At 33.3% G+C, this 17,815-nt stretch overlaps 1 protein-coding gene across 1 annotated transcript; it reads right to left on the bottom strand.

The window, feature by feature from the left end:
* Positions 1–10: 10 nt before the first annotated feature.
* Positions 11–12,710, bottom strand: LOC110704183 (transducin beta-like protein 3). The gene is made up of 14 exons (XM_021881972.1): positions 12,261–12,710; positions 11,644–11,826; positions 10,628–10,777; positions 6,910–7,121; positions 6,491–6,776; positions 6,275–6,409; positions 5,949–6,067; positions 4,903–5,059; positions 3,806–4,049; positions 3,650–3,726; positions 2,596–2,715; positions 1,998–2,128; positions 1,686–1,860; positions 11–687 (listed from the first exon to the last, which is right to left on the bottom strand). Exons 1-14 carry the CDS (start codon positions 12,555–12,557, stop codon positions 325–327), a joined length of 2,649 nt encoding a protein of 882 aa, XP_021737664.1. The 5' UTR covers positions 12,558–12,710; the 3' UTR covers positions 11–324.
* Positions 12,711–17,815: the final 5,105 nt, after the last annotated feature.

Here is a 17,815-nt window from a genome sequence, read left to right as displayed (position 1 = left end):
TAAACTTGTATTTCCTCATTGAAAATTTATCCTTAGATTAAAAATTGGAACAAATTACATTCATCTATTCATACATAATACTATTTTCCCGAATCCCCCCACCAAAAAAAAAAACCAACACACACACAAGTAAATCATTCTTGACAGAACTTGATCTTGTAAGAAACTTGGGGACAATAACTCTTGCGTACAGACTCCTACAAAATCCCATTGCTACAGCTACAAAATTGTGATTTTGTACACAACAATAAACTATAAATGAAAATATTTCTTGCTGTATCTTTACAATTAGTTCCAGAACAAATAAAAAGCAAATTAGCGGCATTATGCTTGTAATGATACAGCTGAAGACTCTGTTGTAGGTACATTTTTAACCTTCTTGTTAGAAACCTCTGAAGACTTCTTAGATTTTCGTTTTTTTGAGCCCTTTTTCTGATGTGTCTTCACAGCTGGTTCGGTTGCAGAGTCTTTTTTTGCATCCACTGGATCACTGGATATGTCCTCTTTATCTACTTTCTTGTCAGAGTTGTTTTCTATATTTCTTCTTTCACCCTCGGGCTCAATAACTGACATGCCAATGAGTGTATAGTCTAACAAGAATGTACTTCTTTCAAGCCTATCAACCCTGCTAAAGTGCCTCTGAGAATAAGGGATGAGTCCTTCAAGAAGTTCTCCTATTCCTTTCACCTGTACATTGTACATCCAAGACCATTCAATAACAATTTAACAGAAATAGAAATAATATTCCATTTCATTAGTATCTGAATTCAAACACCCCTGTAGAACATATTAATTGTTGGCTATAGTGGATTCAGAACAATAACGTACTATTGACATCTTGCTTTGACACCAATGCATGGTATACTCAAGAATCCCCTAGTACTAAGATAAGCAAAATTAAGGTGAACCAAACAAGGCCTAACAGTGTGTTTTGGATAAAGAAAGGGGAAGGGAAAGAGGGGCAGCAGGGGAGAGGGAGGGAAGGGAAAGGGATGAGAGCGAAGAATGATGAGTTTTTATTCCAAATCTCTTCATTGTTGGAGGGATCAATTTCTTTAAATTTCATCCCTCCATTGTCTCCCCTTCAATTCTCTTCCTTTCTCATTTGTTAACCAATGAAAAATACTCCACCCCTCCATTTATCTTCCCTTCCTTTCCCTCCATCTCCTTCAATCCAAGCAAGCTTTAAGTTTAAGATTTGATGATCCTTTGATACAATGAATTGGCAACACTTTCTAGAGTTTTGTGTACTTTTAGCTCCAATTTGTGCACATTGCATTTTATAACAACAAAACTATTACTCCCTCTGATCCATAATAATTAACAGATGTTGCCCTTTTTCACTATTCATATGTTTAACTTTGATTATAACTTTTACAAAGATATTATAAACAAATGTTATTATGTAAATATGTTGTTAAGTATATATTAGTACGAAGTTTCATAATATCAAGCTTTTTATAAAATTTATTATTTAGGGTTAAGTGTGTCAAATTTTATTGTGTCAATTACTAGGGATCGGAGGGAGTATTGATGATCACAAAGATGATTGAGGGGGGCGAGGGATTACTTGTGCTTGAGATCAATAATGTTTTATTAATAACTAGGAGCTCAAGCATAATTTTCTTTGTTGTACCCAGCCCAGATTCAATTCAATGAAAATGTCTCACAATAAAATTACCCACCTCAACAATATCCGTAGGGGGAAGCATACTGAAAATCTGAAAAAGCACAAACTGAGCATTATGACACAGCTTTGGCTTAGTATTCCACTCTCGAATATATTCAAAAAGTTGTTGCATTTCCTCCTTCCCAAGATGCAAAAGAGCTTTCTTCAAATGATCGACAGCGTCTTTTTTCCTGAGAATATATTGGAGATACAAAGACAATGTAGATAGAATATCAGAATGTGTGCACAAAATACATTATTTAACACCTTAAATAAGCAACGGATTAATGTTGTATGACAGGCATATTAGGGCATACAAGTAACTAACCTGCAAAGTTCTGAAAGAAGTTCATATAGCCTGTGAGGCCTCCTTAGCTCAAAGGCAATCTGGATTGCTTTAGCATAATCAGCATCAGATATTGCATTCTCAAGCTCTTGACCACGCAAAACCCCTTCTTCCTGAATTAAGAACACAATTGACTCATGAGACAGTTATATAGTAGGAAAAGCTATCCAAAAAAAAAGACATGCAATGTCAAAGATGGCTTTTTCATAAGTACACAAACAAGTATCAGAAAAGCAGTCGAAAGGGAAAAAAAAAAAAAAAAAAAAAAAAAAAAAAAAAAGACAGCCAGTGAAAATCTCAAGTTTTATGGATGAAAAAAAGAGTTACAATAGGATGAGGAGGGGGCAGTCATACATCTAATTATAAGATGCAGCACCAGGTCTCAGAAGACACTGAAAAACTCATCTGATAGACACATGAAGTTTGATCAAAGAACATCATTGACAATCAGAACTAAAAGAAAAATATACACTTAGCTGTTCTAGAAACTAGATCAATCCAATGACATCAAACAGACAAGATTAACTAAGAATTAATTTTTACTTTATATGCCACACATGGTAAGTTACAGAAAATACACCTCTTTACGAAAAGCCTCTTCCTTTTCAGCTGCAGTTGAATCATTCCATATATTAATAACTGCATCACCACCTCCTGTAGCCAGCATTTCTGTCTTCTTTCCAATTGCCAGGGCCCATACCTGAAGCTCACAAATAGATTCAATCAGGAGCATTACAAATCTAATTGACAAAGACATGCAAAAACTACAGCTTAGTAGCATTAGGAAAATCCAAAGGAATACCCCACCTCAAACACATTCTACAAAGAGATGGGGAAAGATACCATAAAGTACTGCAACCAAACAGATCACTGTAGCTCACAAGATAAAAGGCAGACAATGTGGTAAGCTACTATGTTCCCATAACATAAAACAATATGGTATGGAATACCAAATATCCAACCCACATGCCAAAAGAGGTAATTCCAAGTTACATGACTATGTAAATAAAGAGACATTCTTCAGGAGAAAGGCCCTTTTTTCTGCCCATCAAATATACTTATATTCATTTGCAAATTGCAAGGTCTTTTGAGTCTTCCCCAACAAGGTGTCTAAGAAAGTGCCTTACACTTCTAGAATGGAGATGAAAATAAACAAACATTAAGAAAGTAGACGCATTTGCAGTGGAAAAAAAAATAAAAAAATTGAAATCTAAGTCACTCTTTTAAAAGGAGAAAATTTGAATTATAACTCTGTTAGAACCCCCAGTAAATTAGCTCGCCATAATTTGCACTCCTAAGGATTGGCTTAAAAAGTGAAACTCATGAAAGAACATCACTCTCTCTCGTTAGAAACTCCTAAATCAGGGCTTCATGTAATGTATAGAGGAAAAAGATGGAAGAAACAGGAAAAAAAAAAGGCTGTTCCACTTCCTCCAAAAGACTCCCTAAAATCTGTGCACATTTCCCATCCCATAAAGCCAACCACAAAGAGAAAAATATATATATAATCAACCAATTTGTATAGAAAGTGTCAGAGTGTCATTTAGAAGAAGCTTGTTAAATTTTACAGGGCAACAAAAATCATTAATAACTCCAATATGCAAAGAAAGATTAAATGTGAAAAGAAACAGAACCTTGTCCTCATGTTCATCATAAGTAGCAATGCATTCGCTACTTGTTACTGCCCAGAGCTTCAGTAATCCATCAGCTCCTGGAAAAGAGGCCCCATATTAGTTATGGAATAAACAAAACAACTTCTCAGGAGACTAAGAAAGATAATGCCTGCATACCACTCGAAACAAATTGAGTCCCACGGGTAATGAAAGATGCTCTCAATACACTAGATGTATGTCCTTCAAATGTTTTTAGACATGAACCATCAAGAGTCCACATTTTTATTGTCTTGTCTCCAGATGCTGTCAACACACATTTATCAACAGGAGAAAACTCTACAGACCAGATTCCTCGTTTATGGCCCTTGAGTTTTGCAACACACACAAGGTCTGGAAGCTTCCATATACAGGCAGTACGATCCTGCATAAAAGAACATTACCTTACTGCTCTGAGTTTGGTCCATAAGCAAAAAAACCAAATAACGAAATGCAACATATTGATTCTGTAAACAGCAAATCACACCCACTTTTTTTTTTTTCTTTTCTGGCTGGCAAAGAAAGTGTTCCATGAACTCCAATAGGAAAGACATGAGGCCTCACAACAGAATCTCATCAAGCAGTGCATCAATTTTACAACCAAAAGGACATGAACAACTGATTGGTATTTAATACCCCCCCCCCCCCCCCCAAACCCCTCAGGACCCCATTTTCCATATTGTCATGAATTATGTCAGAATTGTTTATTTCCACATGATGATTCTGTTTGAATCTAGCTAATAAGGAATGTGGAAAAAAAAATCAAGATTTTAGGGAAAAAATGTAGGGCAAAATACAGAATCATTAGACAGAAAATGGAATGATAAAGGACACTTGAAAGAAAAATTTATAGCCATCAATATCTTGATCAAAGCTGAAATTTTCAACAGGCAGAGCCTTACACATCAAAATACTGCTGCAGCTTTACTCCCATCCAGAACCCCTCTTTGCAATACCATCTCATTTTACCCAGAAACAACTCACTAAGATTCACACTTCCACAATCACTCATCCAAAGAATATGAGAGTATCTCTGTTATATTTTATCTTTGAACCTGAACTAATGTCAAAAATTATAATGAGTTTAGTAATTACATGTACAATTTTGACTGTGTTTCTTATTATAATTAATGTCACAAATTATTATGAGTTTTGACCAATTAATAGTAAATACATGTACAAATTCTGGCTGTTCTTTAACAATTTTAGATATCCTGCATCAAAAGCAGTTAACTAACCTGAGAACCACTACAAACATAGCTGTCAAATGGTGCAATAGCAAGTGAGTTGATATCCTTATCATGGGCTGCTACGACAGCTTTTGCTTTAAGGCTGATCGGCTCTTCAGTAACACTGTCAAGTCCTTCAATGCTCCACACTTTTATTGTACGGTCACTACAAATTCAAAAAACTCATACTGTGAATAGAAGATCATATGAATAGTTCATTGCTCTAATTTTCATACCAATAATTTTCTCTCCAGAGCCTCCATTTATCATACTAAATTCAAGCAAAAGTCTACAATATACACATGAACACATCGACATATATCAGATTCCGACTCATCAAATTTCTCTCCAAAGTTGGATATTAGATATACAAGCATTTACTAAAACCTTCCAAGCATTAGCCATAGTGTTCACCCGTAAAAAATCACAGACCTCCATGCACAACTCTTCATACAACCAAATCGGGTAGGGATAAAGGACACTTCAAAGTGTTCAGTAGTTAATACTTTATATGATACAAAAAATGGTAAGTTCACTAAAAGTTAACAATACCAGACAAAGACAATCACAATCCACAATACTTGGTTCTCATATGCGAGACCATTGAACATCAATGACAGACTAGAGATACAGGTGCGGGGACTGAGGTTGTAAGCAAAGGCAAGTAAGTAGCCACAGTGAACAGCTTATCACATCAAAAACCATAAATTTTTCAGTTTGAGCAAAATTATATCGTTATATCCTCTAAAATACTGTATGCTGACAGTTTATTCTAATTAAACAACAGTAATATGACTCTTTTCAGCATCCATTGCCAGAATATTATTGCATGCCCCATGAAGCTTCAATGGGACATTAAACATATCAGCATTGGTTGGCTGAATCATAATTTTTATTTGCTCTGAGACAACATGACATGAGCAAACCATTACCCAAAAGTTAGGGACAAGTATATGAATCCGGACATAAAGTTCATCTACTTTAGTACAAATAAGCAAAAGTGACAGAAAAATTAAATGGAAAGCAAAATAATATTAATACAAGTAAACACTTACCTACTACCACTAACAAAAAAGTTCCGCAATTTCTTTGAAGAAGCAACAGCTCCAACAGCTCCTGTATGACCATTGCCAACCCCTAAACACCTTTTGCTTTCTGAGTCCCATAATCTGACCTGTACAGTAACCAGTACCAATATTAAATTAAAACAAAAATAGGTCTATGGAAGTGAGTAGAGGACATAAGCTGTTCAGCTAGCCCATAGAAGATCTCTACTTCTAGATAACCATCAAGAAACTTTAGTTAATTTACTTAATTCCTATTTTTCCGCAAAGGGCAACCAATAACAAACTACCGAAATAAACAATGAATGGCCACTTACACTATTGTCCTTGCTGCCAGTTACAATAAGTGTAGTTCCAGAAGTTGTCGTGAAGGTGTCAAGACACAAAACGATGCCGGTATGACCAGCAAGTACATAGGAGCATGACATTGAAGCAAGATCATAAACCCGTACCTGTATTTATAGAGGATCAATAGATTAATATAACATACATCATCTCCTAACTAAAAAATAAGGAAGTACAAGAGAGTCTACTTGTTCCAGGTTGGTGGCAACAGCAAGAAAGTTTTCATCTTCACCTAAGAACTTCATATCTACTATCTCTTCATTGTATCCAATCAGCCTCTTACAGAGACTCAAACACAAATCTTCTTCAGAATGCTTCAAGGGGGAATAAAAAAGAAACTGCTGATCAGCAGTAATACATAGCAATCCTTCATCTGAGGGTAGCATGCAGGCGGCAGTGAAACCTCTTCTTAAATCATTTTCATCAGGACTAAATGCTACATCTGAAGTCTTCTGCTCAAATAAACAAACTGCACTGTAGCAGAAAGAGAATGAGTAGTTTATAAAAAATAATATCAATAAATTGAAAAGTAAAACCTGCCTATATATATAAATAATTAATGCTAAAAAGTAATGCAGGAAATAACTCAACAAAGTTTTCAAATTACCCTTCAGTGTTCCATATTCGGACAATCCCACGTTCACCAGCAGTTAAAAAATAAACTTCTGGCATGATATTTTTGCTCTTCTTAGGCCTTTGTGATGACAAACTGTCATAGAATACAGTTCCGGAATTAATAACACAAACAGCTTCAAGCACCTCATATGTCGGTATGGTTGTCTTGCATCCATAGCTTTTGAGGTCCCACATATTAACAACCTACAGTAATTTCCAAAGTCATTAAACTGCACATATAACATTTAAGATTACAGCCAGATCAATTATAGACTTCATAAGTTGATAAGATAGAACGCAAGCCAGCATATATCATTAAGGGTTACATAGCATTGTAATGTATCACAACTCAATGCTTTATTCATTTCCCTAAAGACTGGGGAGTCATAATGATTATTCAATGCGTAAGTGAGACAAGTAAAAGATTAAAATACTCCTTCACTGCCCAACGATTTGTCAAGCTTCATGTGAGAAAAATATAATGACACCATTATTATTACACCTCCCAAGCTTGTCTTTAAATCTAGTTTAACACATCTTCCTTCTGTATCAATTTCGTAAGAGGATTTTGTTCTGTAGTATAGTCATGGATTTTGCCTTATTCTATCAAGGAGCTTTTATTGAATTCTGGGGTGACTGAGAAAAAGGTCATGCAGCAATCTTTTGGTGTATTTGGTTAAAGAGGAGTTACTTATACATACTTTGTAACAAAAATATTCAACTTTTTGAACCTATAAATTTCCTTAAATTAGTATCAGATACCTGATAACAAAATAAGAACATCGGAAAAAAGAAACTTGACAAAGATTAATGACCAGATAGAATATATAAATAAAGATCAAATATCAAGAGGTGGGAGTTTAAGAGCCACATAGCAGGTCAAAGTTCTTATCAACACAATATATTCTCATTCAAGTGATTATGCTCAGTTGATGAACTTAGCACAACAGTTGCAACTTGGCTTGGAAAAATTCAATCTGAATCTCCAAAACAATTTTCAGTGAACATAGATAAGCAACGACCACACAATCTACTTTCTAAACAGATTTATTTCATAAATAAACATCAAGGTAACTAAATATATGGAGTTGATAGTAAACAATGTTAGGAAATTGCTTTAAACCAGATCACTGAATCTAAATTTAACATCTCATTTTATAGTTGTATGAGAGCACTTGGTTCGGTTCTAGGACGGATGTAATCTCTAAGAACATCCAGGGGTTGGCTAAATATCTTCTAACTTGTTAGGCCCTATTATTTTCCCAAGCTAATTTATCTTCTTGCTACATTAATGGTTAAGCAACTTAAGCTAGTTAATTAATTTTTTTTAAAAAAAAAATTAAAATAATATTAATCTAATTATAATTGCCAAGCTAATTAGCTAGCCAAAGCTAATTAGCAAGATGTGCAACCATGGTGCAGCTAATAGCTTGGAATTTTTAATGATTGCAAACAAGTCCCTTTTTTCAACCATTGGAGTTGCTCTAAGCAATTGTTGGGTCAAGCCAAAAGAGCAATTTTTCAGTTAAAGGCATAAAGTTGAGCGCATCAACTGCAAAGCCTCCCCCCCAGAGACAAGCTTTCTAAGAAGTAGTAATTGTAAGTTACTAGGGTAAGAATAAGTATAATACTGGAGTATATAAATGTCAGGACCAAAACATCAGACTTCAGCAAATTGTGAAGAAATCTGCTTTCTTTATGTCATGAACTTATATTTTCAAATCATAAATCGAATTTTAAGGTATTTGACTTTGTGAGTTTTCAGCAAGACTTTTCTGAACTGTCTTCGATAGGTAAAATAATTCAGATTTCATCTTGCTTCACCATCCTCTAATGCAAACTAAGGACCTATTCTTTTCAACTAATATTAGAACCTTATAAGTAATTCTTGTCAAACACTCAGAACATTAATCTTCATTTACTTCATAATAAAATATATGTAAGACTGTAACTGCATACTCATACAAAGATTATGAAAATTAAATATTCAGAAATGCACCTTGAGATGAATTAAACAAGAATTCATTTGATAATGTTTTTTCCCCTTACACATAAGTGTAAAAATACGGTCAAATAGTCAAACAATCAGATTAAACCTATTTTTTTAGACCAAAACACCTAACTTCAGGTGAAGAGAACATCTCTCTTTATGATTAAGACGTCTGACACATAGTTGAAGTAACCAAAGTCGAAATATTCTTCTACTTGAAGAGTGAAAGGAATACAAATCACAAACAATCAAGTATGAAGTATAACTCCCTAGAAGTCTAGGACATTCAATTGCTACTTAGCAAGACCTCCACATTTTTTAGATTGAAATGAATTTAAGACTAAAACAAGAGTCAGTGAGGATTCCATTTAAAACCAATTTTAGTTTTTTACATGAGAACTCACGAGCGGCCATAAATCTTTTAACAATTGAAAAGGCCTTTTCGAAAACATAACCGGAAATCGGCACAACACGAATACAAAGTTAGTGAGAGAAAACACGATGTCAACACAACACGACACGACACGAAACCAACCCGAACACACCCTGTTTAGATAAAGTGGTCAAATTATGCAATTGTCCACTATTTTACATAGTTTTTGATAGATTTTGTGAACAACACGAAATTGACAAGAGACCAAAACACGAACACGACACGATTCAACTTATTGACAACTTTACTTTCATGCATGAATGACGAATTTAATGCGTTAAGAAAAGCTTGAACAACACGAAAAGCTTTTCTTAACACAACACGACACGACACGAAACCAACCCGAACACACCCTGTTTAGATAAAGTGGTCAAATTATGCAATTGTCCACTATTTTACATAGTTTTTGATAGATTTTGTGAACAACACGAAATTGACAAGAGACCAAAACACGAACACGACACGATTCAACTTATTGACAACTTTACTTTCATGCATGAATGACGAATTTAATGCGTTAAGAAAAGCTTGAAGCGTATACAAAGGCAACCGACCGAGAGACGCCATAAGACTTGCATGCATTTATCATGGATAAATCTACAAGCAAGACAATTATTGATAAATTTCCTTAATAATAAAGGGTTTGTTCTCTTCACATGAAATAAGATGTTGTGGTTTAATTCAATAAGGTCTAATCTAGCGTGATAGTGGTCTAATGTACTCGTTTAACTAAATGTTCACCGTATTTTTAAGACTAATGTATAAAAAAAACAATATTATCAAGTGTGGTCCTGTTGAATTGTCTTAAAGTGAACTTAATAATTTTCATAAATTTATATATATACGCAATCAAAAAAATTTAGCAATAAAAATGAAAATGAAAATTTCTTATTTGAATATTTCTCACGAGAATTACTAACAAGTTTCGAAAATAAATTCAAGATAACAAGTCAAAAGTAGAAACACTATTAACATATTCAATTTGAGTGTTTTTTAAGCCCAATAGGTTCTTTTTTATGGCTCATGGGCTAAAAATTACTTTTCAGAATCTATAAAATCCACCTGTAATTGGAAGAAATGTATTTACATTTGAATAAGGGTATCAATAATTTATTTACTAACCATTAAGCTCAAAGTATATATGGAAAACAAGAGGCACAATAAATTATTAATACTAGTTTTTTAAATAGCGAAGAACTGAAAATCCGCATTACTGGTGGACTTGCAAATAAAAAGACTCAATAACTTTGAATTCCAATTATCAAATAGGAATAGGGGATAGCAAACCTTATCTCTTCCAGCACTAAGTAAGAACCTTCTATCTTCAGACATCGCCAAGGAAACTACAGCAGAGAAATGCTTTTCCATTGTTGCAGCGCACTTCTTAGTGATAAGATCCCAAACCCGAACAGATGCATCATCACTTCCAGAGAAAAGCTGTAAAACAACGCCAAATACTAATTTAAGACATGCAAGATATACATAAAACAAGCACTAAAAAGATATGCCTCGAAACAAAATAATTCCAGCAAATATAATAATATCAGTAGTACAAATGACTGAAAGGATTTACAAGTCAGTTAGACAGTAAAAAAAAAAATCAAAAAGTTTAGCACTATCAAAGGATGAGACATATTGGAACAAGTCTACATCCATGCATACATCTCACACATATTCAAGGCTTCAAGTCCCATCCCGACGTGTCAAAACCATGCCACTAATACTTAGACAAACAAAAGTGTTTATCCCCTGCTCAAAGCACCTAGCTACCTACACACATCTAAAAAGTGAGATACCACCTTTTCATAACTAGTCATTTACACTATTCACATTCTTACACTTAACCTTCTTTACTATAAGAATGTGAATAGTGTAAATTTTCTCCTGTGGGGTTTAGTTAGATTTTGTTTATTATTCAATTTATATTTTCACAATATCTAATTCTTACATATTTTTTTACTTATTTATATTTGAAGGTACAGATAGTTAAAACTATGCATTGGCAAGCGTGAAAAGCAAAGTGTTGCAATTAAAAGTATATGGAGAAAGAACATCAAACAAGTGTAATAACTAATTCTAGACTAAATCTAAAGGGCTAATGGTTCTAAGGCAACTTCAAAAGGTAATGCAACTTAAGCTCAAAATAGAAAATAAAATATAAAAACAATGAACATAAATATATCAGCACACTCTACAAAATGGACCAATGCACACAACAAATATCCTAGATAGCAAAAAAAAAAATCACCCAAAAAACCAAACTCAAGTAATTAATTCACAAAGTCAAAATTGTTAGCACTTACAAGAAGGCAATCAGGATCAGGATGAAACATGATGCAAGTGACAACCCCTTTGTGACCTTTAAAATAATGTGTGCAGAATCCACCATCAACGTCCCATACAAGAACTTTCCTATCAGCTCCAGCAGTTGCTAGCAATCCTCCTGATGCATCACATGCCATAGCCATCACCGGCCCGTCATGTCCCTTCATCAAAATGTAACATCCAATTTTCAGACAAGACAAAGTAACAAACAAAATCCTATTGCCAATTCCAGATCAACACAAACTAACAAACAGATTTTAAATTTAATTACAACCTCAGTTTCATAATACGTGCAACAATTACTAAAAAATTGCTGCTTCACATTATATGCAACAAATGCTTTATTTCCTTTTTGAGTTGTCATTTCCCTCTATCGCTCTCCTCATCGAATGCATCCCTATCTTTTGTTGCACATAATATGAAATGGAGGTAGTACGTAAAACCAATTTTGGTATTCACCAATCACCATATAGATTAATTAAACTACAGGCGCACACACAGCACAACACCAAATGTATAAAAACATAAAACTAAGCAACACGTATATAAGAATATGAATAAAAATCTGAAATAAAAATTATTATTATTGTTATACCTTCCAAGAACGAATACATTTGAGCGTAGAGAGGTCCCAAACCCTGATTTGGCGACTATGACTAGCAGAAAAGAGGAATTTATCATCAGGGCTAAGCGCAAGAGCTGTAATTGGCTCAGAATCACCTTCAATGGTGGATTTAATAGACGCATTCGAAGAATCGACGATTTTGATAGAATCGTCGCAAGTACAAACGAGGAATGTGCCGTCTGAAGAAACAGTAAAGGGGCCACCAGTGTAGAACTGCTGCAATGATTGATTAGTACGGTAACTCTTCTTGTAGCTTAAAGCCGCCATTGTTGCAGTTGAGCTCCAAGGTTTGAAGGTGAGAGAGAGTAGCAGAGGAGAGTTCTAAGAGGTTGGGACTGAAATTTCACAGTTCTGAATAGGGTTTAGGGTTTAACGTTTTGTTTTTTATTTTTTGTGTGTTTTTTTCGTCAGAGGTTACAAATAACTAGTTGTATACTTTCTCGGGTTTTTTGTTTTTTTTTTTTGTGCATGTTATACCAATTTGAATTTTACACTATTTAACTAGTTTTTGGCCCGAGCGATGCCCCGGGTCATTGTTTGTATATAAAATATAATAACAAAATAAATCAAGTGAACTATAATGGGTGGCTTTATAAAATAATATCATTTGTTAAATATTTTAAATATAATTGAACATCAAAATTCATTATTTAATATGCAGCAACTTAAATATATAATGTATCAGTTTGTTTTATTTGTTAATTAAAGGGAATTTTTTTTTATTCAGCTATCATAATAAATTTCTTCTAGTGAACATATTTTGTGGTTAAAAAAAAATCTTTAAAATTATTTTGCATTTTTGGGTTATATATTTTAATTAACTATAACCTATATGAATTATGGTTGAGTAATTGATCAAAGAAATGAAACTAATTTTGCAATCATATTGTTGTTAAAATATACACATATAAGTACACAATCAAAATTTTAGAATTTATGAACATGAATAACACTTTTAAATACAATTTTATCATCATAAGATGTCATTGAAGTGGTGGTTAGTTAAAGTTTAATTTTAATGAATATGAGATTATGGGTTCAAATATTAATGCTAATAAATTATAAATTTTTATGAGAAGACATTAATGTATAATTATTAATAATAGGTGACATAGCAACACGTGGCAAAATTGGCGACACATGGCAAGATTACAATCCTTGTCATTGAGTTTTGACTCTTACTTTTTTTAATTTGACTTTTACGCTATTTAACTTTAACTTTGACTTTTACGTAATTTGATTACTACGACTCTACGAGAGATATATGGGGTGATTGTATACTTTTTCGATTTTTTTGTTACTTTTTTTTTGTGCAAGGTACGAGTAATAGGGTATATTATCATAATTATCTTGTTGATGCACAACTTTAACCATCAATAACTTTAATTTATATAAATAAAATTATAAAAGTTATTTATATTGTGAAAGTGCTTATTTAGATGATTCTAACAAGATCTCACATATACATGAGCATGTTTTTCCTTAAAAAATGCTCAAAGTTGGACCCGATACGACTTGAATTTTCGATTTTTAGCCGGGCCTTGCACAAGGTATATTAAGAATTTTAATTAACTTTTTAGTCGGGTCTTGCACAAGCTATATTAAGAATTTTAATTAACTTTTTTCCAACTCAAAAAGACCGCTTGGTCCAATTTAATTTAGAGCAAACCCAAGTTTATAACCTATATACATAAAAAAAATTATGTTTATCTAATGGCATTGTAAATAAGCTGCATTGAAAATTGTGTTTTTTGATTAAAAATTAGTTATTGACCCGGGCAATGCCCCGGATCATCTTAGATTATAAATTGATTAAATTAATTTAGAAGAGTTAATGTTGAACAATATTAATACCTAAATGAAAATGTAATAAGAGTTCAATATGAAAAGTTTTTCAATTAAATTAAACACTAATGTATTATATAGCATTAAAATTAGACCAATGAAGAGTTTTTGTTAAAGAGACTATGCATTAATGCAATTCAATATGGTGAGAAAAGAGGGATGATACATAGGATGACATGTAGTGCATATGTGGCATATGAGTGACACATGTCGTTAGCATGTTGTCCCCATGAGTTTTAATAATATTATAAATATTTATTTTTTTACTGTTCGTGGGTCACTATGACAAGTTGGACAAATTTTCAAAGTTAACTCTCCGTTTGCTATATTTATCATATTATTCCTCCCACCTTCTTCTTAATGTTCATCTTCTTCCTTTGCTCATATTTTTTCTTCCCACCCACCTTAACCTTCTCCCTCCAATCCCTACACACTTTCACCTTATCTTCAAAGTTTGCCAACTCCATTTCCGCCGGTAAATTAAACAAAAACCCTAATAACAAAAAGAGAAATTAATGGCATGGTTAACCCTATAGGGTAGTTGAGTTTTCCTTCATTAAATTTGATTTCGGACCACCATTTCCGACCAAAATAACAAAGTGAGAATAACGGGCATGATTAACCCCAAAGAGTAGATAAGTTGCGCTTTTCTCCCTCTATTGATTTCGACTTGTTTGACGTCATATAATGAAAAAGTGTACCTTCCACCATTGAAATTGAAGGTTAAAGGAGAGAGAAAACAACAAAAGGTTGAAGAAGGAGAGAGAAAATTAGAAAATATCAAAATACCAAAAAGTTGAAAGAGGAGAGAGAAAACAACGGTCAACCAAAGTTAGATGTACTTTACATATGCATCCCTTGATAAAACAATTCTTGTTTATCAAGGTTATAAACTTGTATTTTCTCTTTAATTTATGTGGTTAACTTTGATTCAATGGAGGAGTGAAAAGCTCACATTAACCTTAAGGATGTAGCACAACCACCGAAAATGATGGTGTCATGGTCGTTAAAAATGTTGGTGTCAATGGATACGAAGAAGTTGAAATTGTCGGGGGCATAGACACCTATTTTGGGGTTATTTTGTTTTTCATCCTCAAATTTAGAGAAACACATTTGAGAGCTAGCAGGGTTCTTGTTTTGTAACCCTTGTGCTTTAGAGAGTGGAAAATAGTGAGAGACTACTCTTGTAAATACCAATTGAAATTAATACAACTATTCTCCTTGTTTTGGATGGGTTTTATATTCTTCCAATAATTGCTAAATTCAAGGATTTTCTCACCTTCCAATATCTTGTCTCTTTACTACCAAATATTTTTAATTATTCTTTGCTAATTACTTCAATTTATCAACCATTTGCTCTAGTAGTAATAATAATTATAGTAACAACAATATTCTTAATCCTAATAATACCTTGTGCTTTAGAGTGGAAAATAATGAATAGTAACAACAACAATAATAATCACTAATTATTATTATTAACAATAATAATCATTAATTAATAATAATACTAATTACTACTACTAAAAAAGTTAGCAAACCAAAATAATAAGGAAATTATGCAAAATAACACCACCAAAAATCTGAAAAATTGATTATAACACCTCAAGAAAAAAACTTTAATTATAACACCACTGTAGGGAATAATTTCAAGCCTTTAAATCCCACTAGCTTGAACCCCACTGTGATCATACACTAAAGTACGGTGGCGTCCAAAAGGGAAGAAGATAGAGCAAAAGAGTCGCCAACAAGTTTTTAAGGAACTTGTAAACCGTTCATAGGATGAAGGTTACACCCCTTAACGATCCAAGAGATCGTCAACTCCATAAGGTCATGAACCAAATAAGGGTTCGGGGATGATGGTACAAATCCAACCTAAAAGAGATTGAACCTGCCCTAATAATAGGCCTCTACTTTATTCTGATCGTATTCATGTGTGCTTTCTGATTAACATGCAATCAATAGGATTAACCCTAAACCTGTTTATCTATGTTGGTTGAATTTTAATGCACAAATAAACTATTATTGGCGATCACTTAAATTATAATCACAATAACCCTAAACAAGATTATTAATTATCTTATTAAGCGTGATTACAAGTACAAATTCCCTTTAAACATGCATAAAAGGTGTGATCAAGCAATAACAATAAATATCAAGCAACAATGATAATAATTATGAATAATAATAATAATAATCATAATAAGTAAAATAATCATCATCAAAATAATAATAATAATAATAATAATAATAATAATAATAATAATAATAACAATTATAAACATGTTCATGTTAATATTAAGCATAATAGTAATAGCAAGATCCTAGGCATGATACTAACAAGATTAATAACAAACCCTAGCATGTCACTAAGCAATAAAAATCAAATCTTTAACCCTAACATGATACTAACAATCATAAATATTAGGAAGAACATAGGAAGCATCGTAACAATCATATTTAATATTAAAAATACCCTAGACATGATACTAGGAATATCATAATAACAATGTAAACATGATTTCTACATCATAACATCAATAAAAACATTAAATTACTTACTTTGATGCCTCGTACCTCTTTCTAATTACAAAATACACGCGTTAGTAACTTCAAGGAAAAATAATAAACAAAGCAATTAAATTAAATAATTGAAAGAGAGATTAAGGACCAAACCCTCTGAAATTAAACCTTTCACGTTTAGGGCGAAGGCAACTTCGAATATGGCTAGGTGTTTCTTGATCTTGTGAATGCGGAATTTTGTATGAAAACAAAGTAAGAAAGAAAGATGAATGTTTTAAAGAATGCTAATTAAACTTGTGAATGAAGAGAATTGGTGAATGATAGATGTAGATGATGAATGATGAATGAAAACGGAGTTTTCGATACGATATTTATAGAGAAAATCAGCCAAAAAAGATAATTTAACAAAACAGAGTCTGACGCTCAAGAAACAGAGCTGGCGCCAACCCTGGCTAGCTGGCGCCAGGCACCAACGGCTAGCGCCTGGCGCCAAGCCTGGTTCCAGGCGCCAAGGCCTGGGGTTGGACGCCAGTCTTGATTTTAACGCGTTTTTGAAAATCCTATAAGTTTACCGTACTGGAGGATAAAATAATATAATTTCTTCGAAAATGCTATTTGATTTCGATTAAAATTCTGAAAAGTCAACAAAGTCAACTTATCAATGCTAATCGATTAGGAATGAAAAGAACTTTCTAGAAGATTCTAGAAGACTAAAACCATTCCTAATTGCATTAGGAATGATAAATCATATTAGGCCCTCCCCTAGATCATTGGGCCGTACATAAAGCTCAAACCGGGTCCAGTTTAGTAAATTGGCCATAACTTCCTCAATATTCATCGGAATTGGGCTTATAATATATCGTTGGAAAGATCTTTGCAAGCCCCATCCAACTACACCACTTTTGGACCCATATCATGGACCAACCAAACTGTATTGGCTGTTTTCTTAAAATAAAGTTTTCAAAAACAGAAAGAAGAGAAAAGAAATAAAAACTTTCCGCAACACTAGACCTTTCCACACTTTCGTTTCATTCGATTATGATTCGACGTGAAAGGTACTCATCACTGGGTTTGGTTTTGGGGAGACACAAATGGGTGTCTACAACCACAAAATAATGCCAAAATTTGATTTCACCACCACTTAACGGATTCTTGGATGG

Source organism: Chenopodium quinoa, unplaced genomic scaffold (assembly GCF_001683475.1).
Source record: "Chenopodium quinoa cultivar QQ74 unplaced genomic scaffold, ASM168347v1, whole genome shotgun sequence".
In the NCBI taxonomy this organism is placed as follows: domain Eukaryota; kingdom Viridiplantae; phylum Streptophyta; class Magnoliopsida; order Caryophyllales; family Amaranthaceae; genus Chenopodium; species Chenopodium quinoa.
This window is presented reverse-complemented; position numbering and strand designations above follow the sequence as displayed.

What these genes read in the sequence shown, in the direction of transcription:
- LOC110704183 (XM_021881972.1), bottom strand. Translation starts at nt 12,557, where the DNA reads ATGGCGGCTTTAAGCTACAAGAAGAGTTACCGTACTAATCAATCATTG. An exon ending in CGAATATGGAACACTGAAGG is followed by an intron (nt 6,777 to 6,909) that starts GTAATTTGAAAA and finishes TTTCTGCTACAG; the next exon opens with TGCAGTTTGTTTATTTGAGC. An exon ending in CTGGCAGCAAGGACAATAGT is followed by an intron (nt 6,068 to 6,274) that starts GTAAGTGGCCAT and finishes GTTACTGTACAG; the next exon opens with GTCAGATTATGGGACTCAGA.